This window comes from Phodopus roborovskii, unplaced genomic scaffold, assembly GCF_943737965.1.
Source record: "Phodopus roborovskii unplaced genomic scaffold, PHOROB, whole genome shotgun sequence".
NCBI lineage: Eukaryota > Metazoa > Chordata > Mammalia > Rodentia > Cricetidae > Phodopus > Phodopus roborovskii.
In genome coordinates this window covers 807,967-834,716 of record NW_026126480.1, presented here as the reverse complement: position 1 = coordinate 834,716, position 26,750 = coordinate 807,967, and the positions used below count along the sequence as shown (strand labels likewise).

The window sequence follows — 26,750 nt, the reverse complement described above, 5'->3', positions numbered from 1 at the left end:
AGACCATCCTGGGCAGTAGAGTGACAGCCTGTATCAACAAAACAAATAGAACAAGCACGAAGTGCAGTGTATTATAAATTTCATAGTTATGACTGGATGTTCTGATATTTTAAGGTCCAAGAGCACTCAGAGTTTAAACAGAAATGAAAATTACTTAAGGACCCTGGGACTCACTGTTGATGAGACAGAACAGAAAGCAGGGATGAAAGGAAATCAAAAAGATTGCAATAATCTGTTTCTCACTCTGTGTAACTTTGCCTTTGGAGGCCTCTAGAGGAGAAAGCCTGAGGTTTCTTCAAGCCAAAGTGAGAAAGCTCTACTACTTACTAATTTACACTAGTCTTGCATGAGGCTTGTCCAGGAGTCCTTAATGCTGTGGTGCTCCAAACTTAGGCATCTAGAGCAATCTTGTAAGCAATAGCATAGGAGATCTTTTGCAGAATAACTTTGGCCTAACTTGCTATCATCTGCATACTCTGTATTTACTTACTCACCATCTTCAGTATACTCTGCTCTTTCATGGATTTTTCAAGAAATCACTGACCTTAAGCATATTTTTTCACTCGTGACTGCTATTCCTGAAGAAATTTTTTACAAGACCCTGACTGAACATCAGGTATGTAGAATAGGTATAAAATTTGAATATTTACAGATAATAAAAGCTAAATAGGTATGTATATTTTAAAAATTCTTTGTTGTACATATAATTTTACCCTTTGTTGAAGATGAAAGTCTATTTGCATCCTAATGAGAAGGATATAAATATTTACCTGATATTTGACGTTGTTTGGTGTTCTGATTTTGCAAACAGTGGAGTTGGCAACTCTGCTTCATATATAATATGTGTAGCACACAATGAATGGTAGAAGTACAATTTGGGTCATTTCAGCAATTGTTTACAATACTGTCTTAACCCAAGTCAAAATTCTTTTAAAGGTTTTTGTGAAACTCATTTCAGAAATTTAAATCACAACTTTTAAAATCAAGCATCCTGCACGATGCAATTCAAATCATTCAAATATTGATTTTACATGCATGTACATGCTGAGGCATGGTGGCACAAAACATTAAAAGTATTCTCTTCATAGAATTATGCCACTACACTTCTATAAAAGAAGAAAACTCTTTATGTACAAAAAAGTAGTGCAATCTCAATACAATAATCTCCAGTCTGAGCCAAAGTGCTTTAGGCAGAACTTGGTGGCATACCCAGTGAAAAGAGCATTATGTTTTATATTCAGAACTAAGGCTTTAGTAAGACCTTGTGATATAGTACAGGTTGAATGCAGCCAGAAACACACTGTATTCATGATGTATTTGTTTTTAAAATAATCATTGGTTGTAGTGTGTTCAGAAACATTTTAGTGGTGCCAAATTTTCACAGTCCCTAAATTCAGTTATTTTGCCCCTTAAAGAGTCATAATCCATAATTTATGAAGTTTGAATCTTAAGAAAAAGGAAAAAGGGAGGGTAAAAGAAAGAACAATATAAACAAGAGGAATGATGGAACAATATTTGCTTCCTTCTGTGGTGGTTAATCATTGATATTCTAACTGATGTTCACAATTGTTCTCTAACACTTCATTCTCTTGACTCAGTCACTTCTAGGTCTTGTTATGAGCAGTTTCCCTCCAGCCTGGTCCCACAGCCATGTCAGCCCCAAATAACATGCAGAGACACTGTATTAGATATAAAGCTGTTGGCCTGTTACTAGCATTTCTTACTGGCTAGCTCTATCTTAAATATTAACCTATTTCTATTAATATAAGTGTTTCCATGTGGTCTTATCTTACTGGAGAGAGAGTCTGGACCTTCTCAAGTCCTTACATCTTTACTATATCTCCCAGGATCCTCCTTGTCTCCTAGTCCCACCTATCTTGCCTTCCTATTTGCCAACAGTGCTTTATTTATTAACCAATAAGAGAAACATATTTACAGAATAACATCTCCCATCATCTCCTCTTTTCTGTCTAAATAAAAAGAAGGGTTTTAATATTAACATACCGAAATATATAACAAAACAGTTATCAAGTAAGAACCACAGTTAACAATATTCAGTCCATTAACATTTAGCAAGATATAAAGAAAATATTCCATAATCTACCCTTCCTTTGTGAGTCTAAAGTCCTATATGTAACTTATTTTTAATCCTAAAGAAAACTATAACCATAACTATCTGTCTTCAAATCCTTCAAAGACCACAGAAGGATAATATATGAACTCTAGAAATGATAGAGGCAACTCATTACCTGGTCAGGCACCTGAAGTTCTTCTGTAATGTTTTTTCTTTAGCCTATAGGCCATAGTGTGTCTGGCAGACTCCTCAGCAAAGCAGGAAATTTTAAACTGTCCCAACTATGTTGGCAGTTTGTCAGTCACTTTTCTCTGTGTCCTGCAGAATGTTTGGCAGACTCTTCTATGAAGCAGGGACCATATAGCAATGACCACTTGTTTCATCAGTCACTTTTTTGTGGGTCAAACAGTCCAGACAAGAACAGTTTCTTGCCCAGATGGCTAATTTTGCCATATTAGGAGTGAACTCCATAACCAGTTTCTTTGATGTTCATTTTCCTTTCTGATGCAGGTAGTGTCACCAGGAGCAGTTGTGTCTCACTGTTAAGAAAAACCCTAAACTATTTCAAATGCCATATTCTGTAAGTCTTTAAAAGGTTTGAAGAATGCCTATTCATCTCAAATACATCTCTGTTTATCTAGAAAACCTAACTAACTTAACTCTTAGTTTTGACTATCATAGGTAACTACAATCTGTATCTATAATCTGCACTAAATTATATATTAAATTTTAAATGAGCTATATAAACACAAACCTAAACAAGAGAAATATACTTGTTACAAAATTGACCTTAATCTTGTAGCAATAAAATCAATTCCACAACAAAGTATTCATTTCTATACCATAATCCCCTTTTTTATCTTTAAAAAAGAGATTGGTTGTGGTCATTAGCCATTTATAACCCACCCCAATTAAATGAAAACAAACATTTATAAATAATAGTTGGGAATTTTGACATCATTTCCAAAATTCTCCCTGCTGATAAGGGGTGCTGTCTTGGGGATCCTAAGAAATCACAGAAATGCTGTCTGTAGTGGTCTGCAGGGCTTCCTTGTCCCAGTTGTTTTGAATGTTTGATCACCTGGGACACTGCTTCAGGGGGCCTTGCTTGATCAAATCATGTTAATCAGCTTTTCATTTTCTGTAGAAACAAAAATAGAAATTCTTTTCCCCAGTAATCTGTCCTTAGACTTAAATTTTGAAGTCAAAGCATTTTTAAAATATATAAATTGGATTAATCCAGCAGCATTTCTTTTAACAGTTATATTTCCTCAGCAGTCAGACAATACAAAGACAACATATTAGCATAAAGTATCCAGATTCTCTGTGTGCTTTCCATCTTCACATGGCTTTTGTATTACTCTATTTCTTCTACATCTATTTTTTATTTTTTTGAGACAGGATTTCTCTGTGTAATTTTTGCCTATCCTGGATTTGACTCCGTATACCAGGGTCACTTAGAAATCACAGATATCTGCTGGCCTCTGTCTCCCAAGTGCTGGAATTAAAGGCCTATGCAACCACACTCAGCTAGTCTCTTTCTTTCTATTTTTTTAAACCACTTTATCCTGTTTCTTTCCTAAGCCTATGTATGTTTTAAACATTTTTTTTTTATCTGAATCTGTCTTTACTGTAAATCTTTATCTTTTTCTGGCCACAAGTCTTTTATCTGGTAAACAACATTTCTAAAATGAAAGCCACAGCTGTTTCAACTGTGATCTACCCAATCTGGTGGGGCTACATTTACCACCAGCACCGAGAGCTTTGTTCACTGCCTTGGTCTATGCTGCCATCAAGCATTATGCTGCTGGCTTCGAGATGTGGTTACTGCCATTGCCAGCTCTCATATACAGCATTAAGTTGTTAGCAGGGCTTGCTGCTTATACTGGCTCAGGAGACCTCCCTTAAAGAAGCAGGAGTCTCTGCTTGTCTCTAGCAAAACAGAATCCAACTGAGAAATGCTGCTAACTAGCAACCTTGCTTGTCTCTGTTCTTTTGTTTCTACAATCCCTTTTTAAGCTTTTGTCAAGTTTATGTGGAAGTTCTTAGTACCCACATTGCAGGTGCCTTTTGTTATGAGCACTTTTCCCTCCAGCCTGGTCCCAGAGCCATGTCAGCCCCAAATGACACGCAGAGACACTGTTAGATATAACGCTGTTAGCCTGTTACTAGCATTTCTTATTGGCTAGCTCTGTCTTAATTATTAACCCATTTTTATTAATATAAATGTTTCCACGTGGTCTTATCTTCCCAGAGAGAGGGTCTGGACCTTCTCAAGTCCCTACATCTTGAATCTCTACTACATCTCCCAGGATTCTCCTTGTCTCCTAGTCCCACCTATCTCGCCTTCCTATTTGCCAACAGTGCTTTATTCATTAACCGATAAGAGAAACATATTTAGAGAATGACATCTCCCATGAAGATCAAGTATCTCATATAACATTACAAATCAGGCTTTATTCCCAGGAATGTGAGCCCCTTGTTATTCTCACGAGTGTGATACTTCAATTGCTCTAGAAGCTATTATTTTGGATGGGAACATCAAATGTATCCCAGTGAGCCCAGAAGTCCAGACATACACATCCCTGATCCATTGGTTTTCAGCAATCTTGTCTCACCTTGATCATCATGATGATTTTTCCTGTCTGCATTAAGAAACTTTCCTAAGTGCTGGTCTGTTAGTTTAAGTGTCCAGAGCCAATGCTCACCGAGGACCAAGACTCCTAGCTCTACAGAAACTCCAGTGGGAGAAAGGAAAAGCACATACTTAGAATGTGTTATTGAAGGAAGAAGAATCATTTTAGATTTTATTTTTCAGGCTTGCTTGTCCATATAATAGTATCATTTTAGTACTTCTTGTACCTTTACCATATAAATCATATTGCTGTTAAAATACAATGATTTCTTTATTCACTCAAACCTGAACTACTGAAAAATCTAGCACCCAGCTTCTCTTGACTGTTATCATTCTCCATCTCTCTAAAGACTCCTTATTGATTTTGTTTAGGTGAAGGGTACATACTCTACATTGAAGAAATGAAACTGATAGATTATTCAGCTTTTCAAAATAAGTGCTTTATTCACTTTCCCTATTTTGTTTTGCTAAAGCAATTTTGAGCATTTCCATGTCATTTTGTTTGTGGTCAACATCACTTTCAAATTTAAGTCGATATCTAGAAACATATTAAAGTCTACTACAAATGGATTTTCCAGAATATTGAAAATTGAGCCATCACACAATGACTTCAGGAATGGATTCTCAATCATCTGGTCTTAAACACATACTTCAATTCTATTTATTCCAACATCTCAACACAAGGGTAATTCTTTGAAATGTTTTTCAGGTACTTTGTAGATATAGCTTGCACACCATATTCCCTGTAAGTGCAGACTTATCTAAGTCTATATTCTTTCTCCTCTAGAGCTTCTTTCTTCTGTTTTGTTTGCTTTATTTTTGTTTATTTATTTTTTCAAGACACATTTTTTTTTCTGGGTAGCCCTGGCTGTGCTGGAACCCATGCTAATCAACAGGCTGGCCTTGATTGCAGAGGTTTGCCTTCCTCTGCCTCCTGAGTGTTGAGATTGAAGTTTCTTTCTTCTGTTTTAAAAACTTGTTTAAAGTAATAAGTGATAATTACATATGTGTGGTATATTGAGATATTTGACTATATACATGCATACATATAATATAATTAAAATATGTAAATTAAATTTTCTATTTCTGTCACATTTAGGCCATTTGAGCTCATGTTTTAGTTTTTCATGAACATGTGAACTATAATTACCTTACTATACTATAAAACACAACAAAGTATTTCTCTTACTTATTTTCATACCCATTATTCATCCTCTCTCCATCACTCCTGCTCCTTCATAATCTCTAGTAATTACTATTATATCTTTTCTACTTTAAAATAAGATTTTTCCAGTTTCACATGTGAAAGAGAAGAGCACAGAGTATCTATCTTTCTGTTTGGATTATTTTATATAACATAATATCCTCGCACTTTATCTAGTTTGCTACAAATAACAAGATCTCATTCTTTCCTATGGATAAATAATGTTCCACATTTTCTTTAACCATTTATCTGCCAATGGATACCTTGGTTGACATCATACCTTAAAGCTATTGTGAATAGTGATGCAATAAATATTTGTTTCATTTTCTTTTGAATATAGACCTAGAAATGTATGGCAAAACCATGTGGTGGATACATCTTTTAAATTTTTTAAGGACCTTTATATTGTTCATCATATCTGTTGAATTAATTTTCATTCTCATCAATAATGTATGTTTCATTTTACGTTTTAACAGCATTTATTATTTTTCCTTTTGTGATGTTAGCTATTGTGATTAGAGTATAATTATATCTCATAGTGTAGAATTGCATCCATTTATTTGATGGCTAATAATGTTTTTCTTTATTTGGTGAGCACTGACATTTTCATATTGCAAGAGTTTGTCTTCAGATAATTTTCATTGGATTATTATTATTGTCATTGAGTTTTTAGAGTTCCTGTGTATTTTTATACGAATTCTTTATCAGATAAATAGTTTGAACTCGTCTTTTCCATTCTGTAGTCTGTCTCTTCATACTCTTGATTTTATCTTTTGCAGTGCAAAGTTTGAGTTTTAAAGAGTGATATTTACCTTTCATCTCTCCTTTACCTACCTCATGAGAACTTTAGTAACCTGATACCACTACTTAAAGCTTTTCTCACCAGTAATGAGCTTCATCCTGGCTATGCCTTGATTTTGTATGATTCAATTCAAGGATCTGATCCTGAGGCTCTTCCCCGTCTGTTCACCTCCACCTTCCACATAATAAGACCTGAATTTTCAAGAATCTATTTTGTTTGGAAGGTTCATTTTGATGAGTCAAATGGAAAATTCCCTCTATAAAAACTAGGTACCTAATGCCATAATCATGTTTTAGAATTATTAAAATTGACACAGGTGGGGTGGGGTACGGGGTCTATATAACTGATTCTCTGCTCTCATGGATAAGAGCTGGTTCAAGAAGCATAAATTCCTAGATGCTATAGGACTCTCTACCTCGTAGGTCATTTGCACCAGAGGCAAGTGCACATCCTAAGGAACAAAGAAACACAATACTAGCATCTGTGTGGTGCTTACAGAAACAATATATGTCAAGAGAATGTATTAAAAGTATATGTTGTAAAAGTTGAAGTTTTTGTGAGTGTACAATGAATATCAAAGGAAAATAGTTCTATTAAAAATGTTACCCTCCTGCAACATTTCAACAGTATGGCTAGTTGTTTGTTTTTATATTTATTGTTCTATAACACTCTAGGTCAGAATGCATGAAGGAATATTTCTGTGATTAACCAAAAATTCATAAGCATTGGTTATTTCCTTGACCTACATACTAGATGAAAGAGTTGATGCATATAAAATAAACTCATCTCAATTCCTAACCTCCTATCTAAAATCAAATGTAGAAATAAAATTTGAGAAACACGATTGCATTGTCAAAAATTCCACAGTACTAAGAAAGAAATTGAAGGCATATCAGCAATAAGGAAACAGCATCTTTAATGTTTTATTTTCCACTTGTGAAAAATATATATAATATATCTTACATGTACAGAGAACTCCCACAGCTTGAGTCAGAGGATGCTAAAATAAAGGCACATACAGGGAACAAGTCTTTCCATACAGTTCTCATTTAAACCAGCATTCAAGGCACAGCAAGTAACAATGAAGGCAACAAAAGCACAGGCTGCCTGTGCACATGATTCTGAAGAGCAACATCACAGACAACCCTTAGGTCTTCCAAGAGTGGCAAAAATACTGTTTCTATTTCATAGACCTGTAGGGCCACCCAGAAACAAATTGAATCCTGAACAAAGACGCACCAGGGCAAGGCAAATTCACACTTAGTTTGACCTCTGCCTGGCTCTCTTATTCCCCTTCTCAAGAAGACCAGAGGCCTTTGCTGAATTAAAGGAACACGTATCACAGCTGGATGTGTCCCTGAGTGACTTTGCTCAGTGATAAAACAGCATTTTACAAGAGACAAATGTTTTAAAAAGCTTGTAAACACTGTGCTGATGGTCAGGGAAAACATATAAAGAACATTTTCTGCTCCTCTCTGACATGAAACAGGCAGTTATATATCTTTGGCTTGTCACATGTGCTTCTCTATCCTGACACTTACCAAAATGGTAATAAAGAAAAAATGAAGCACAATTCATTAGGGCCATGGGGTTCTGTCTGCCATATGCCAGCAGAGGTGCCTTCTAGGACTTGGCACAACCAGAGCAGCTCATAACCTTGGGTGATGTGAGGTGGGGCTTCACAATGTCCGGTTCTATGGACTCTATGAGGTCACACTCATTTGCAAGTATATGCTTGACCAGGCATCTTGAAGCTTCATCAATGTTTATATTTTCCTAAGGGGAAGGGAAAAAATAATCAACAGTTTTCTTTTAATGCAACATTGTAAAATAACAGTCTCATATAAGACAAAATCCAATATTTAAAAATGTGTGTGTGTGTCTGTGTGTGTGTGTGTGTGTGTGTGTGTGTGTTTGGCTGTCTCCATGAACATGTGTATATAGGCATATAGAAGTCTGAGGTCAACCTTAAGTGTTGTGTCTGAGGTACCTCCACCTTTCTTTGACACATAGTTTCTCACTGGCCTGGAACTAGTCAAATAGGTTAGGTTGGCTGGCCAGTGGGGCTCAAAGAGCTGCCTGTCTCTACTTCCCCAGCACTGGGATTAAAGTTATCTTTGCAGCAGTTTGTCTGGAATTTGTTTTCTGGGTTCTGGGGATCAGACATTAATCCTTGTGCTTGCAAAACAAGTGTTTTACACACTAGAGCATTCTCCCCAGCCAGGCCAGTGTTGTTGGTGATTCATGAAAGAAGACTTTTTTCTTATTTTCCCTCTCTCATTGCCATCTTCCTTCTTTACTTCCTCCCTCCCTTCCTTCTTCCCTTCCTTTCTCCATTTCTTTCACTTTTTTATATCTTGGTTCATTACAAAAGTTAAGGTATAGATTTCATTTTGTTCAATATCAACAATATTGTTTGCTGGATTCATTTAATGTTACATATTTTAGATTTCAATTTTCTTATTTTTCACCTGTTATATGAACAAGTTTCAGTCTAGCCTAGGTTTATAATTGCACCAATGCATACTGCTTTTAAAATCTCAATAGGAAATAGAGTCAGTAAGACACCTTTTGCATCAGTTATTAGCAGTGTAACCAATATTTCTATTTTTTTTTCCTTGCAGCCACCATGTTTCTGGCTTCCTTGAACTCAGATACGAACATGTGACAGCTGCTGGCCAATAAAATATGAGAATCACGAAAAGGTACATGTCTGACTTTTTGGCTAGAAGCAATAAAAGTCAGGATGTAATTGTCTCAAGTTCTTTTCTTATGAATTCATGGAAACCTTGAGGTGGGAATTCTTAGACTCTGTTCCAATCAGTTCATGATAAATGCAGCATACATGGGAATTATGCCTGTGCTATTGGAACTCATTAAGATTAGAAATCATATTTCTGCAGGGCATTGGTGGTGCACGCCTTTAATCCTGGCACCTGGGAGGCTGAGGTAGGTGAATCTCTGTGAGTTCAAGACCAGCGTAGTATATAGACACACCTTGTTATTGTTTTTTGCTGGAATACTCCTCACAGTAGTCTCTGAGCCTTTTCTGTGTCAACTACAAAAGGGTCTTTCTGACAACACAGGACTAATAAAAGCTTGTATCACTTGACTGGTCACTTGTACATACACTTTATATCTACATGCCAAATATTTTAGGCTCATATTCTTTAATTCCCTTTAGAATACTGAAGAATAATAGCTTTTGTTCTCATGGATTCTGTTGTTATTGGTGAGGTGGGAGGTGGGAGCCATCTCTTCCATAGTTCTAGCATAGGTTCCATTCCATGGAAACTAGAGTACAGCAATACCTGTGCCACCGCTTCCTGAGGTCACAGTCCATGCTTGGTACACCTGTCATACTTTCTTTTTCCACCATCATTCCCAGAGGTCATAACTGAGCTCTTTGCTCCAAGACAATAATCTGGGTTTAGGCAGCGAATGTCTGAGATTTTGGGACAGACTAAACTCAAAGCTATGTTTCTGAATCAATCCAGTTGTCACTAAGTGTAAACCTGGTTTTACTGGTTCTCTACTACATTACATTCATGATGGTGAGAATGGGTAACCTCACTTTGCCTTGGAGGAAAGACCTCAGAATAGGGGACATCTCTCACTAGGAAATCATATATGCTAGGGTAACTTCTCATTGACTATTGCTTGCATGTCAGAAAGAATGGTACTCTAATCTACCCCAAATACCAGACATGAGCTATTACCATATGTTGGTGGGTAAGAAACTTTCAGTTTAGAAAGGTTGCAGACATTCAGTATGACTGCATAGCAGGTAGATTGGAAGGTCAAACCACTCGCTGGCATTAAAGCAAATTGTGATTCTTTTCAAGTTTTTGTCCTGATTTTTAAATATTTATTCTTTGAAAAAATATGTATATACATGTATATGCACACATATATATGAACTTTAGTCATGTTCACCACCACTACCCTCTCTCAGCCCCCTCCGTCTTCCATATAAATGTTCCCTCTTCATAACACCCCCCTCACACTTTCATGTCTTTTGCTCTGAGTGACTCACTGAATGTAATTAGGGTTGTTTGTATGAACATGTGTGAAATGTTATTTAATGGAACATGTACTACTTTTTTGTGTCTACACTACTGAAGAAAATGACACTCCGGTGACTACTAATGGTCCCTTAGGGAGAGGTGGGCCCTCATGTGTTCTTCCCCGAATCATAACAAAATATTGTCCAAACTATTTTAAAGATCAAATACAGTAACAAAGGTTCTTTACCCAGCATTAGACATAACAGGTACTAAATAATTCTTTTGTTATACACTATAAAAACATGTTTATATAATAGAGCCTCTCCTTCGAGTATAATGTAACAGGCCTTTTAGTGATTTTTTTTAATTTCCATTTATATGTTAACATTGAAGTTAAATATGGTTTTCATTTATTAATGTAAAATTGACAAAAGATCTCTTAATGAATATGATTAAATGTTAATAATGGCAAATAAATGAAAATCTATTCATCATGATGAAGAAACTACTAAAATATCCATCTAATCAGTGGCAGCCTAGTAAGATGGTTTCTGTAAAAGATAAGATGAAGGAGAAGTTGCTTTTGGAGAGTAAAGTTAAGTTGGGTTAGGACTGGGGTGGGTACATGGGGCTTCCTACCAAGGTAACAAGCAGAGAAAAGGAATAACAGAATCTTCACAGAGGCCCTAAATAAAAATAGAGTGACAGTTCATAGTGAATGGGTCACACACATTATTTTATCTAGTATTATGTGCGTTCCTCTTAAGTCCTTGGCACAGAGATGAAAATGAGAAAGTCCCATTCCAGTCTGTGCTTACAAACTAGAAAAGTTTGTATGAAACACAGAGGAATAACGAATCTGGAAAGAGCATTTGTGGCTCATTTTATTTCAGATGTTTAATTGCTAGAATCTCTACAATCCCTTTATAAACAAGACAGTAGAGACACTGAACACAGCCTGAACTATCAGCAGCATACAATTCATAAATACCAGTGCTGGAGTGCTTGCTTCTAGTTATCATGGCAGCATACCTAATCCAGATCAGAGATGTAAGATGAAGCCAGGAAGCATTCAGGGCTTCCATTTATCATTATATTCACCACAAGCATGCTGTGAAAAGGAAGGAATATAATGGGTAGAAAAGGTATCTGATGTCACATGCTTATCCTAGTCCCTGCCCACACCCTTTCTGACTGTGTGAGCTCAGGAAAGTTCAAAGCCTCAGATGCTTCAATGACAGTGTAAGTAAGAAATGTGTTCCACAGACTCATGTACTTGAATACACATGTGGTCCCTAGTTGGTAGTGCTGTTTGGGAAAGTTATGGAACCCTTAGGAAATGGAACTTTGCTGAATGAAGGAGGTAGTTAGAGACAGTCTTTAAGGTCTTATAACCAGTAGGCCCCTTACCTACTGTTTCTCCCTGCTTCCTGTGGATGCATGAAACATGATCTTTCTCCTTCCTTATTACCAGGCCAGCCTCATGTTTTCCTTTTGATGAGTTTCTAGGTCCAGATGACTTTCTACAATCTTTGGAACTGTCAGCTAAAATAAACCATCCTCTACTCTAAGTTGCTTTAAGCAATGATAAGTTATTACAACACAAGAAAAGTAACAAATCCCTCTTGAAAAGAGAAAATTTTTAAAAAATTCTGCCACACAGGTGATTATAAGTTAATCATATTATTACTTAGAACAAGTGGAATACTTGGAGCAGTGAATGGTATAGCAGCATCTATATTCTGTTCTTGTGAGATTTCACTCAGTATCTGAAGAACAGTAATATGTGAATTTGATCCCTTCTCAGTCTGGCAGCTGAGGACCCTGAGAATGAAAGAGAGTAAGTAGATAGCCCCAAGCCACAGGCATGAATGCAGGGAAAATAGAAATAGCGATAGAGACAACATGCTTACTGCCTAAAAGCAAGGCAGGTGTGTATGTAGTGTCTAAAGCCAACTAAACTAATTTCAACTCTTCTAAAGACTTCCCCAATAAATACAGGAATGAAATGGACAGGGTGCTTAGTGGCAGAAAAAAAAAGGAAGGAGTATTTCATTGGGACCTCAGGTAAGCCAGATTTTAACTGCTGCTACCCTTTCAAATATGTTTAGTATCCTCTTTATTACTTTCATTGTGCACCACTTGACACAAAGGTGAGAAAACAAATATCAATATAGAAACTTTTAAAAGAATTATTGATTTAGTGGTGCGTGCATGCCAATTTGAGAAAGTCAGTTCTCTCCTTCCACAGGGGATTGAACTCATCATCAGGGTTGAAGGTAAGTATTTTTACATTCTGAGTCCACTTCAGTCTAATATAGAACAAACACCTCTTCCTTTTCGTCTCCACAAGGTAGATGATCAAACCTTGCCTGTCAAAACTTCAGTTAGGTTTCAGGCATCCCTAAGCTACTTGGCATCCAGGTACTCACAGTCAGGCTCAGACTGCAGGTGAAGGTAGAGTAGTTGTCCTGGCTCAACTGTAAATGCTACCTGGGGATTTTTGTTTGCATATGTGACTCAGAGCAATAACAGTCTCCCAGAAGCCTCTTCTACCTGAAAGGGAATTTACACATTCTGCAATTCCCAAGCTACACAGAGGCTGTCAAATCTGGCTGATTCATTCACGCATGCATAATGTATGAGGAGATGGTCTATTGTGCTAGCAGCTTCAGGTCACTTGGCTAAGGCTGAGGCCACTGCCATGGGTTCCCTTCACTGTATCAATAAAGGCTTTTAAATTGCCAACAAAGCATTTCACTAAAACAAATGGTATGAGTACCATGGTTACACAGTGGGTTGTTTACAAATTAATGTTTTCATGCATTCCCCCCACACACACATACACATAGTCTATGAAAAGCACTTGACAGCCCTGTTTTAAAGGCAAGGAAGCCATATGCCTAGGAAAATTCACCCAGAGTACAGCTTGCCTTTGGTTAATCTTTCATTTCAACCAAGACTCAACCTCTGTGCTGCACTCTGAGCACTACACAACAGTTTCACAGCTTTAACATAGAAAGACAATAACTTCACTTCTAAATCCAGAGTTCTCAGTCATGGCTATATATGTCTACCACCTTAGTTTACAAATGCATATTACCAGGCTCTCTTTCTCAGGCATAAATTCAATTAATCTAACATAATAACCCATGTGGACATATTTCAAAAGATTCTGGTCTGAGAAGATGACTCAGTTGGTAAGAGTACTTGCTTTGTAAGCCTGTCTGAGTTCGAATCTTCAGTGCCCATCTAACAGCTGGTTATGGCTACACTGAGAAGGACAGATTGGAAGATCCCAGGAGCTCACTAGTCAGGCAGCCTAACTGAAAAGACTGAGGTTCTTGTTTAGTGAAAGGTGATGTCTTAGAGGAATAAGACAGACAGCAGTAGAAGAAACCACCCAATGGCATCTACATGGGTGTGCATACCCATGGACACACAAACATTTATACACACATACATACATACATACATACATATAGCACACAAACACATATACAACACACACACACACATATACATAGACCATGGAGGTGGATTGATTGGCATGTAAAGCCTGAGTGAGGTGTCATGTATCTATAATTTTAGTACTGGAGGGGCATCTATAAATTTAGTACAAGACATTTCCTGGGGCTTGCTGGCCAGTCAGTCTACAAAACTAGTAGGCTCCAGATTTAGTGAGAGAACCTGTCCCAACAACAGAGAAAAAGAGTGTTTAAGTAAACCATTGGCTTCCATACATATATGTAAATGTGTACACAAGCATTGCACATGCATCCTCTATCTTAAAAAAAGCATACACAAATATTAAGAAATTAAATGTGCACACAGTTATAAGCACATCTACACAATGGAATACTATTCTGCAGAAAAAAGATAATGGTATCTCAAAATTCGCAGGCAAGTGGATGGCACTTGAGGTAACCCAGTCACAAAAAGAGGAACACAGTATGTACTCACTCATATATGGATTTCAACATAGAGCAAAGAATTACCAGCCTATAATTCATACCACCAGAGGAACTAGGATACAAGGTGTATTCTAAGAGATTCATATAAAGTCCCTCACAGAACCGGGAAGGGACAAGTCCCCCAGAGCACAGGGGAAGGTGGGGAGGCAGCGAAAAAGATGGGGAGGAGAAAAAGAGGGGAAGGAAAGGAAAGCATGTGCGAACAGGAAGATTGAGCCTGGTTAGGAATAGAAGACGAGAGAGAGAGAGAGAGAGAGAGAGAGAGAGAGAGAGAGAGAGAGAGAGAGAGAGAGAAAAGAGAGAACATAAAAGAGGGAGCCAATATTGGATTGAAGATAAAATTGAACACACAGAAAGGTCTAGAGAACTACAAGACTGCTGCCAACTAACAATTTGAGCTTCCATGGAAAGGCTACCATAAATGCCCTTCCTGGAGAGTGAGATCAACAACTAACTTATCCATGGAGCCCTCAATTAATGCCTGTTGGAAACAGGAGCAAACACCCATACATAAACACTGAGTGAAAGTAGAACCCAGATACAGATAGAGAGGACAAGACCATGCAGCAGAAACACTTACAGACAGCTTACCTGAACAAGGAGGAGCTAATGGGCCACCAGACTGATAGCTGAGAAGCCAGCATAGGACTGACTCAACCCCCCCTGAATATGGGTCTCAGCCAGAAGAACTGAGCAGTCTAAGGGACCTCAGACAGTGGAGCCAGGATGTATCCCTGGTGCACAAAAGGGCCTTGCTCACACATCCCCCATGGAGGGATAACTTCCTTAATCTAGAGACAGGAGAGAAGTCCTAGTCCCTACTTCACATGACCTGTCAGATCTACATGACCCCAACTGGATGGCATTCCCCTACATATGGAATTAAGGTGGGGGAATGGGAGGGGAGGGTGGTTAGAGTGCATGTGAGAGGGCAGAGAGGGTAAAAGGAAGGGAAGGAGGGAGGGAGGGGGATGAGGGAATTGGGATCGGCATGAAAAATAATAAATTAAATAAAAAAAATGAGTTGACTGCAAAATTTATGTTCAAGGACAAGTTACTGGGGAAAAGGATTTCTCTTTTTTTTCCACAGAAAATGAAAAGCTGTGGATTCCTTCCAGACTAATGTGGTTTGATCAAGCCAGACTGCCTGAAACCGAGTACCAGTTGATCCTACATTCAAAACAGCTGGTCAAAGCAGCCTTACAGACTACAGCCAGGATTTCTGCATCTTCTTAGAATCCCCTATGACAGTGCCCCTTGCCAGCAGGAAGTAGTCTGGAAAGAACAATGCCCAAATTCCCAAATATTGTGTATAAATGTTTGTTTTCATTTAAATGGACTTGGTTATAAATAAATAAATAAAAGGAAAAAAAGACACAAACAGTGAAGAGATCTTTAAATATTCTGTCATTTTCATTTCTATTTTGGAACTTCTGAAAATATAATTTAATACAGTGCTCTACACTGGAGTGGTCTGGTTTTTCAAAGCTTTGTACTCTAGCTGAGGTCAGGAGATCTTGTCAGTTTTTTAATCAACTCTTTAGCACATCTGTCTGGGGTCAAATTATTTAATCTTTGACCCCTAGAGGCAGAGAGGAGAAAATTCTAATAGAAAACTGTCATATCTACCTTGTTAGAAGGCAACAAAGAAATCACTTTCCACAGTCTTTCCATATACAACCTCAAACGAAATGCCAAATGTACCAGAGGCCTGAGATTAGGGCACTAAATTCCTCAGCACTTGAAGTTCTAATTAGAGCGGGTAGGTGTTGGGTAATAACACTACAGTAAGAAGTCTCACACAGACAGCGGTTTAAAATTCCTTACTCGAAGGAAAACTTGCATCATTTGTTTATTGGACACCTTTGTGCAAAAAGGTCTCTAGCTCTATGTTAGTCGATATTTTCTTTTCTGTAGTCGATATGAACACTGGTGACAGTTTGTGTCTGCTTTGCCCTTTCTTCCTCCCTTCCATTCTGTTTAAGACTTCCTGACTCTTGTAGAGCCCAAGCTTTGACTGGGGCTCCCTTCATCTGAGACTTATGCCTTACACAATGTTCTCATAATGAAGTTTTACTCTTAATCTCTACAGCAATACTGAGTGATAAGTTTTTTAAAGAGAAAATTTCAATTCACAGAACGTTGAACACGAGATCCTACAATGCTTGGGTCAAGAACACGGCCCCTGCCTTCACAGTCCTGCATTTTCCATTTGCTTGGAAAATGCTCAACTACCTTTTATTGATGTCAAGCTAACAGTCACAAGAACCCAAAGTTTTGTACTCAGTCCTATTTCTGAATGAGAAGGCATACATGGTATATAAAGAAAAACTAAAGGTTACCCAGTGTCACTCTAAGGCTATTGGGAGACCGAGCTGCATCTTTACTGATCAGGGCAGACAATGATCATGTTGTCAGCACAAAGGATAGAATACAGAGAAGTCTGCAAATTTGCTCAGTGAAGAGGTTCACTTCCTCTGCAACACTGCTCCTATGGTCTTTACTTTCAAGCTTTAAATTTTCCTGTGCTGTGGTTTGAACCCGGGGAGTTTCTGGCATGTGAGGCTACTGCTCTACTACATCACCTACCAGCTGTCCTTTTCATTTTTAGGTATTATAGTCCAAGTCCTGTGTACTTCCTTCAGCTTCAGGGCCTCAAATCTCACATTCTCTTCTCTCATCTGCCTATGAACACCTTCCATCACCCAGACAGCCATGTACCCCACTTTAGCCCTGAAAACACCCTAGATTTACAGAGTTGCCAAATGCTAATGAGAAATGGAAACAAGTGATCACTTCTGTAGCCTCTCTGACACCCCAGGAACGGAAGGCAAACAGCAGGAAAGGTGAATCATAAACATTACATAAGTTACTGAACTGCACATGTACCTCCTCTTAGTTTTTGCTGTCTACTCTATTCATTATTTCTGAAAATCTTATCACTTCTGAGTGTCTGTCTGTCTGTTTTGTGAAATGCATCCTGTATGCATCCTCTATATTCTCTGACTCTTTATAGCCACAACAAGTGACCCTGAGACTATGTCTTTCCTGCCTTTTGCTGGTGTCCCAACAGTATCATGTTTAATGATAATACATGCTATGTGTTACTGATTTCCATCATGACAAGAACTCTCTAAATCATAATATTATGCAATATCACTAATACCTATGGAAACTTATTATAAATCATGTACCATTTATGTATTTTCCTTGTGTAGGCCAAGTTAATCCTGCCCCCCCACAAAACCCAAGCAAGAAAAATGGGGTTACACAATTTCCTCAGTTACCAAGCCCACAAATCAAACTAATTATATGAACCTGAAACATATTCCATGAGGGTGCAGGGCCACAGGGCAGCTGAGTTCCTCCTTTTGGCTTACTCTTCTCCATACCCTAAGTGAGGCACCAGGCATTAGCTCACCTTCCTTCTTGCTCTATTACTTCTTTCTAAACATGAAAGATTAGAAATGAGCCATCTACAATATTTTTCACTTGGTCCATGGCCGGTAATTAATTTGGTGGCTTTCAGATTTACTGTCTTTAAATGACATAAGCATACTGCCTCTAGTTTGTCACCTAACTCACTCATTTCCATTAAATTCCTGAACTGGAAGAAACATGGCATCATACCTACTGTTTTCTCCCTCATTACATGCAACCCTAATATTAGGCAGAAAATTCCCAAGAGTTTATTTGAGTTTGACATTCCCGAGAAGTATTTTCCAAATCTAGTATGTGTAACTTCACATGAATAATTACTAAGTCAGAACACTCACAGATGCTGCTACTATTAACACTTTACTTTTAATTCAGTAGAGTTTTAATTGCCCTCACAGTGAGTCTTTTGCTAACACAGTGTTAAGACACCCAATAAACAGTTTTAAAAAGAGAATACTCAAGTTTCAGCACTATCACATAGTCAGACTTAATAACTCCATTCATGAAGAAGAGCTTCGGTTAATATCTTTTCTCATTTGTCAGCTCTGGAAGGAAGATGACCCAATAGACACAAATATTAATAGTAATAACTGCTAATCCTGCTCAAACACTTAGTCTATATTCTGCTATGCATGCTGCTATACATATTAACTCATCTGAGAAGTAATATACTATGAGCCCTACTTTAATGAAGAGAAGATTGAGACACATGCAGAATAAACAGTTAGCCACAGTGTATGGTGGATGTATTTGATTCGATTTCAAGTGTTATTGATTGCTCACTATGAGCACAAATGACCTATCTTAAAATCTATTTCTGTCTTGATTAAATGCCTTTGTTCTGGCAACTCTGTGTGTTAAGTCTGCAAACTGAAACTGGTGCATCATTGTCTCGGAAGGAGCAGGGTGTAATAGAATGAAAGCATGCTTCAGAGTCAAGATCTATAATGTGAATTATCTCTGGGACCAAGGATAAGTTGAAAAGCTCTGTCTCCACTTCCTACTCTGAAAAATGAGACCAGTAACAACTCTATTTCATGGGGCTCTTGATAGTGTTAAATGATAAACAGAGATGAAGTACCCAGACATTACTCCAATATAGCCACTGGTACTTCTACAAATATAAGTCTGTACTCCTATCTCATTCTCATCTTGCTTCAAGTCATACTTTGGTTATCATATTCTGTGTGGAGTCTCATGATTTCCTTTGGCTTAGACAGAAGCTCTTAAAGTACCGTCACCTTTTTCAACAGAAAAAGGCTAATTTATATGCATCCTTCACTAAGACGACAGGGCTATTGTTGTATCCCACTGTCCACCACAGTGGCTCCAGACAGTATGTGAGTAAATGAGTAAATGAACAGCCCATTAACCGACTAAATGAGTGATCAGGTCCTCAGAAGAGTCACAAGCACTGTTTCCAAAATGAAAATAAATGTAGATATGGGTGATTTGAGTAGAGAATGAGAAAGAAAATGTGCTCACAACCGAATTTACTCCACAACCCTTGCTGCCTACTCTAATTTGTTCCAGTTGCTGACACTACTCTATCCAGAGGAAGTGGGGGGACAGATTGACTGAACCAGTTAGATAATTAGATTTCCACCCAACTAGGCCTAACTTCTATTATTTATTTCCTTAGAAACAATTATTTCTATTTGTTGTTCCTTTTTAGACTAACCATTGCTGCTTAATATCCAGAGTAGACAAAGACATAATTTTCCTGAGCCTTGCCTACATGATAGAACCAATTAATAAAACCCACTTCTCAGAATGTTCAAGTTTCATTTCCATCGATGAGATAAAATATCCTGACAAAATCAACTTAGAAAAGAAAGGGCTTATTTGGCTTATGTTCAGGCCCCAGATCATTACTAAGGGGTGGGGGGAATCAAGGCAGGAACTTACAGCATCACATCCACAAAGCAGAGGGAGAACAAATGTCTGGGTCTTTGCTTACTTGCTCTGACAGCTTTCTCTCCTCTTCCGATGTTCAGGGTTCTGTGTCTGGGAAATAGTGACATGTGCTGGGTCTTCCAACATCAATTAACAATTAAGACAAGTCCACACAGCTACAACCACAGAACAATCTGATCTACAGAATTCTTTCTTTAAAATGTCTTCTGTGTTGTGATATTAAAAGCACTTGCTCCTCTTACAGAGGACCTGGCTTAGTTTCCCAGCACCCACATGGTGGTGGTGGCTCACAACTGTCTTTAACTCCGGTCCCAAGGGATTTGATACCTGTTTCTGGCCTCAACATGTGTCAAGCACAGAAGGAGCACATATCCATGCAGATGAAACACACATGTACATAAAATAAAGATAAATAAATTCCTAATTAAGAAAAAACTATCATGTGACAGTTAAAACCAATGAGCACATAGGATTATAAGGACTATAAATAATATTTTAGCAATATGTGTACATAATCATAGTACATAATACATAATTGCTGCTATTTTATGAATAGACATAAACATTGTACATGTCTATGTAGGTATACAGTATTATCTTTCTATAACAGCTCTTATTTTTTTTTTAATTAAATGAGTTGTCAGTTTGAGCCTGATAATATTCTTCCAGTTCTTTAGTTTGCTTTTTCTTGATATATTATACTTTTTTCCATTCATCAGTTAACTCTTTAGTAGGGTGTGGTGGTTTGAATATGGTGATAGGAATGACCCCCATATTAGAATGCTTGGCCACTAGGAAGTGTCACTATTTGATAGGGATTAGGAGGTATAGTCATGCTGGACTAGGTGTAGCCTTGATGGATGAAGTGTGTCACTGGAGGTGGGCTTTGAATCAAATGCTCAAGCCAGCCATAGTGTTTCTCTCTTCCTGCTGCTTGCCAATCAGATGCAGAACTCTCAGCAACCTCTCCAGTACCATGTCTGCCTGTGTGCCAACATGCTTCCCACCATGACAATAATGAACTAAGCCTTTGACTTTGTAAGCCAGCCCCAGTTAAATGCATACCTTTTTAAGAGTTGCTGTGATTATGGTGTCTCTTCACAACAATATAATGGGGACTGAGACAAAGATACTTTAATAAAAGTCTTGCATTTTTCAGGTCATGTAAATAAAATTATCTTTACCACTGTAATCATAATAATGCTAATGAGAATAAAAACAAATAAGAATAAAATGGGGTGTAAAAATGGAGATGTTGGAAAAAGCTAAGAAATTCATCTTTAATCACATTTTAATGTCTGGAATGTATGTGATGTTAGTTAACTACCACAACCCTAGTCTGCACTCTAGGAACTAAATCCAACTACCCGCCTTTTCAAATTTCTGAGTTCTAGCTATTAAGTTCCATAGTCAGATAACAGGTCATCCTTAGCCTGTGACCATCCTCAAGTAGTACATTTCATCTGATAATACAATTTATTCCTTTCTGATATGGACTCATACATTCCTTTCTTCATTCCATAAGTTTATAATTGGATAACTGGACACTACAGGACATGAAATATCATGTTATTTTATATATACATACATATATAATGTTAGTTATTAATTAACTAATAGAAATTAAAAATAATTGATTAGTCAGGAAATAATCATGAGTCTTTCAGCAGATCAGATACATCTTGTCTCAGGCTGTGTTTAAGTATGCTGTATTAGCCACTCTGATTGTCAATGTAGTTCAGGAATCCTTCTTTGTTTTTATGCATGATGCGCCTTCCTCTCATAATCTTTCTCTCCATAGTTCATGCCCTACATACTCTCTCAGGCTTCATGCTTCCAGTTTCCTCCCATTAAAAGGAACCCTTCCTTTCCCTGCCAAATTGTCTCCTGGTTATTTTAATTAAAGTATAATTTTGTTCATGCCTCATCCTCTTTATCAACTTATAAAACTTCATTGGCTCAGACCAGCTACTTGAATGAGTACAGGCTACTGAAGTGTGCCAAGCTTGTCCCTTCTGTCTCATCTCCACTGACTCCCCTGCTTAGCAGAGCTCAGCTGAGCTAGAGCATAGGTTGTGCTGGAGGCTAGAGTACTCACAATGACCTCTGCCCAAGTTAGTCTTATTTGCCTCTCTGGCTGTAAATCAACAATTCAAATCCAGGTTGGTTATTCTTACTCAAACTTTCCGTGTAGATGACTTCCTTTCTCATTCAGAACAATATGTAGTACACAGGAAGCTTTGTATCCACAGAGTATCATTAGGACATGGTGGATTCCTGGCAGAAAGGGAGGACTGGAGCAAAGCAAAAAGAACCCCTGCACCATTTTATTTCTCCTGTGCTAACATGATCATAAGACTATTACATAATGTTGTATTTCTCAGGCTTAGTGCTTCTCTTTATATATTTGGCAGTTACAAACTTGGAGCAGCAGTGGTATGTGGGAGAGGAGTGGATGGACCAAAGGAGAGATTTATCAACTGTTTTTATAGAACATAATTTTAACCTTTACCTAAGTTATCTTGCTGCAAGATATGGGATTGCATTGTATAAAGAAATGTTACTGTGATTGGTTTAATAAAAAGGTAAATGGCCAATAGCTAGGTAGGGGATACAGCAAGGACTTCTGGACAGAGAGAGCTCAGGGAAGATAAAAAACAGTGTTGCAAGCCAGAGGCTGGGGAAGCAGGATGGGCAAAATGGAAAGAAGGTAATGAGTGTGTGAAAGAACATAGACTAAAAATGTGTGTTAATTTAAGTTGTAAGAGCTAGTTAGAAACAAGCCTAAGCTAAGGCTGAGATTTCATAATTAATAAGTCCCTGTGTCATTTTTTTGTGAGCTTGAGGCCCAAGAAAAATCTGTCTACATGTACTGTTTCTATGTTCACCTTTCTCCATTTCTGAGTCTAGCTGAAGATGAAGTGTGTGTGTGTGTGTGTGTGTGTGTGTGTGTGTGTGTGTGTGTGTATGTGTGTGCGCGCATGTGCAAATACCATGTTAGCAAAATAGAGTCACATAGTATACATTTAAAACAACGGGCCTGGTTGTTTATGAAAAGACATTGTGTACATTGGTAGATTGGTACTTCCTGCCAATCAAAACAAGGTAAAACTATGCTCCTCTTCTAGGTGCTTCCTGGTAGTCTTTCGTCATACTATTACCTAGTATGTAGGGAAACAGTTTTTAAAATGTCATTTTTGGGTAAGTTACCCTGTGAAAAAGAAAGAAAACTGAAGGAGAAAGGTATGAGCTGCCTATGTTGATATCCATTACACTCAAGTTCTTTTAAAATCAAGACCTGTTAAGATAGGAAATTCATCTTGGCACTGATGTCACTGCCCACTGTTCTACTCATTAAAGCCATGTCAAAATCCCTTCCTCCCTCTCTCCCTCCCTCCCTCCCTCTCTAGTCAATTTCATCAACTGTGAAGGCAGGGAATTTATATTCTTTTTCCAAGCAGACTTGAAGGTGACCCTTGAGACTATCTCTGTCTGTTGACTAATTCAGTGGAACTTGGGGGAGACTTAGAATACTTCCCCTTTAATGAGGATGATTCCTCGTATTGAGGCTCTAGATGGGAGGCATTTGTTTAACGGATCACTTACTAGAGCAAGTATACTCTATCAACTTGATTAGCCGTAAGTCTTTTGACTATAAAATTCAGAAACCCATTGAATTGTCCCAGGCAATTTAGTCCCAGGAGTTTAGTTCCTGGGAGTGACAGAATTGCTGAAAGACTAGGGCTATTCCATGAGCATTAGGCAATAACATTATGCTCTCAAATTGTATCAGGTCAGCTTCATTTTCTCCATCTGTAGTGGCTTTTTGAATAGGAAGAGACTTGAAGCTTCTAGGCTCAGTGGTTCATTATTTTGATGTCGGAGAAAAAGATTTCTAGCCCTCAATTTCATATGCAAAAATTTCTGAGGAAGGACTCAGATGAATTTAGATTTGGTTACATGTTCACACTCAAGGCTAGAACAACTCCAAATTCAGTGGTTCCATGAGTGGCCTCATTTAGATTTTGTGGACATGATTTGCAATTGACAGTTATTTGATAAGCCCTGTGTGTAGAAAAGGTAACTAATACTTAGATAACATGCAGGAGGAGGGGAAGAGGAACATGGATAGGAGCAGAAAAGGAAACCTGACATAATACAATCACTTTGAATTTGAAAATCTTTAGTTTTCCTTGATATATCATCTCACAGACAATAACACCATCAACAACAGTGTAGATAGGTTGCATGCTTATGTTTTAGACAGCCTAAACTAAACACAAACAAGAAAAGGATTTTCCATAAAGCTACATTTTCCAGCAAGTGCAAGGACATGTAATAACTTCACTATGTTCTGGAACTTGATCCATCACTAAACTAAGAGTCTTCAAGGAAGAAGAGATGATGGATCAAGTTCCATTTTCTATGTGTTTCCTAAGCACCATTTGTGGAAGAGGCTGACTTTCCTTCCATCTGGATTTTGGACATCATTATCAGAACTTGGGTGGCTGTAGTTATCTGGGGTTTTATATGAATCCTCTATTCTGTTTACCTAAAATCCTATTTTAGACCCATTACTATGCCATTTTGGGTACTGTGGCTCTGTAGGAAAACTAATACACAGGTATGGTGATACCATCAGTGTTGCATGAATAATGAAAACCCAAAGACAGATATTGGGGCTTAATATGAAGATCAGAAAAGCAAAGCAGGCAGCCACTGTTTCTGACATCTGCCTCAGACCTAAAGACTGATCCTGGCTCAGATTGCATTTTCACTGAGCTGCTCCTCAGACTCGGACTGCAATGAGTTCCTGTCTTCCTTATATTCCTCTCTCCACCCAGGCATATCACTCCTGTCTCCACATCCCTAATGCTGGGATTAAAGATGCGAGTTCTGTTTCTCCTTTTAACTGACTCAGTCTCATGTAGCTCAGGGTGGTTTTGAACTCACAGAGATCTATCTGTCTTTCTCTCATCACCACCATCCAGCTTCTATGGCTAACTAGTGTGGTTGCTAGGATTGAAGATTTGTGCCATCACTGCCTGGCCCCTAAGGCTGTGGTTAGCTTTGCATTCTGATCTTCAGGCAAGCTTTATTAGATCATAAATAATATATCACAACACATCTGTATTATATTTTATGCTCATTTTAACCATTCTGGGTCTTTTGTGCTTTAGTGTGAAATTTTGGAAGTTTTTATTATTATTATTATTATTATTATTATTATTATTATTATTATTGTTATTATTATTTGTTTTTTTTTCTTTTTCTAGATCCTTAGAGAACAAGGCCATAACTTTGATGGGGATAACATTAAATTTGTAGATTGTCTTCATTGGTATAGTATTCTCACAATGGATCTTTCCATCTTCAAGTATCTAAAATTTCCTTTTCAATGTTCAAAAATTTTCAATATAGCGTTTTTTCCTTGGTTAGATTTGTTCTGGGGGTTTGTTTTTTTTGTTTGTTTTGTTTTTGAGGTACTTGTGAATGAGACTGTTTTCCTGATTTCTCTATCATTATATCCAATACTACTACTACTACTTATTATTATTATTATTATTATTATTATTATTATTATTATATGTTTTAAAGAAAGTTGCAGGGTTTTATGGGTTAATTTTTCATCCTGTTTTTGGGAAGTGCTTGTCGGTTCTAAAGGTATTCTGGTCTCTTACATATAGGATTATGTTTTCTGCAATAAGGATGCTTTGACATCATTCTCTTCCTTCCATATTGGTATGATTTTTATTCTCTTCAGTTACCTTATTGCTGTAAAACTTTGAGCAGAAGCTGGAGGGGGTAGGGAGGTTATGGGGTTCTAGGAGGAGATAATGGGAAGAGTCAGGTATTTGTATGACGAAATTCATTGTATAAAATTCTCAAAGAATAAATGAAAGTGGACATCCTCCTTTTGTTCCTAATATTAGTGAAAATGCTTGCAGGTTTTTCTCATTTATGATAATATTGGTGATAGGTCTGCCATATAGCTTATATTGTGTTGGGGTATATTTCTTCTACTACTAGTTTTGTTACAGTTTTTAATCATGAAGAGATGTTGGATTTTTTTCAAAGGCCTGGTCTGATATTAAATGTGTTTACTTTATCTTCAAGCCCTGATAGTCTGTCTTCCACTTGATTCATTCTATTATGAGGTTTTCACTGAGTTTTATTTCACTTATTTAGTTTTCATTATTAAAATTTAAATTTGTTTTTAGTATTTCTAAAACTGTGTGGAATTTTCCTTCTTATCCTTATTGGCTTCTTTATCTCATTCAACTTTTGTCGTGCATTCTCTTTTAATTCACTCAGGAATTTATGTCTCTTTATTTTGTTAAGTATCCTTATAATTATTTTTATGGTGTCCTTTGGGATTAAATCTAATTCACCCTTCTGGCTTCCTTTGGGATTTCACCTAATTCACTGTAACCAGAATATCTTACCAAGCCAGTGTATATTTGCAGCTAAGTCTTGCTTTTGTCTTTTTCTCTGTTTCTAGTGCATCTGCAAGACTTAAGCACTTGGTTGGATTTTTGTTTAGTAATCAATATGCTTTCAGTGAAAGTAACTGCAATGTTCAACTTGATCTAGGTGGTAATAGGGGTCAAGTGTCATTCCAGTTTACTGGATTAAGGAAGGGTATTGCTCATCAGACATGATTTCCAATAGTACTCTGAGTAGGATACTAAATATGGA

At 37.5% G+C, this 26,750-nt stretch overlaps 1 protein-coding gene across 1 annotated transcript in view; it reads right to left on the bottom strand.

Moving 5' to 3' along the window:
• Window positions 1-7,614: 7,614 nt before the first annotated feature.
• Rab38 (RAB38, member RAS oncogene family) overlaps window positions 7,615-26,750 on the bottom strand; it is a 60,434-nt gene continuing 41,298 nt past the window's right edge. Inside the window, exon 3 of the mRNA XM_051192183.1 lies at window positions 7,615-8,491. Coding sequence (XP_051048140.1) covers window positions 8,339-8,491 — 153 coding nt within the window. The 3' untranslated portion in view covers window positions 7,615-8,338. The remainder of the gene's footprint in view (window positions 8,492-26,750) is intronic.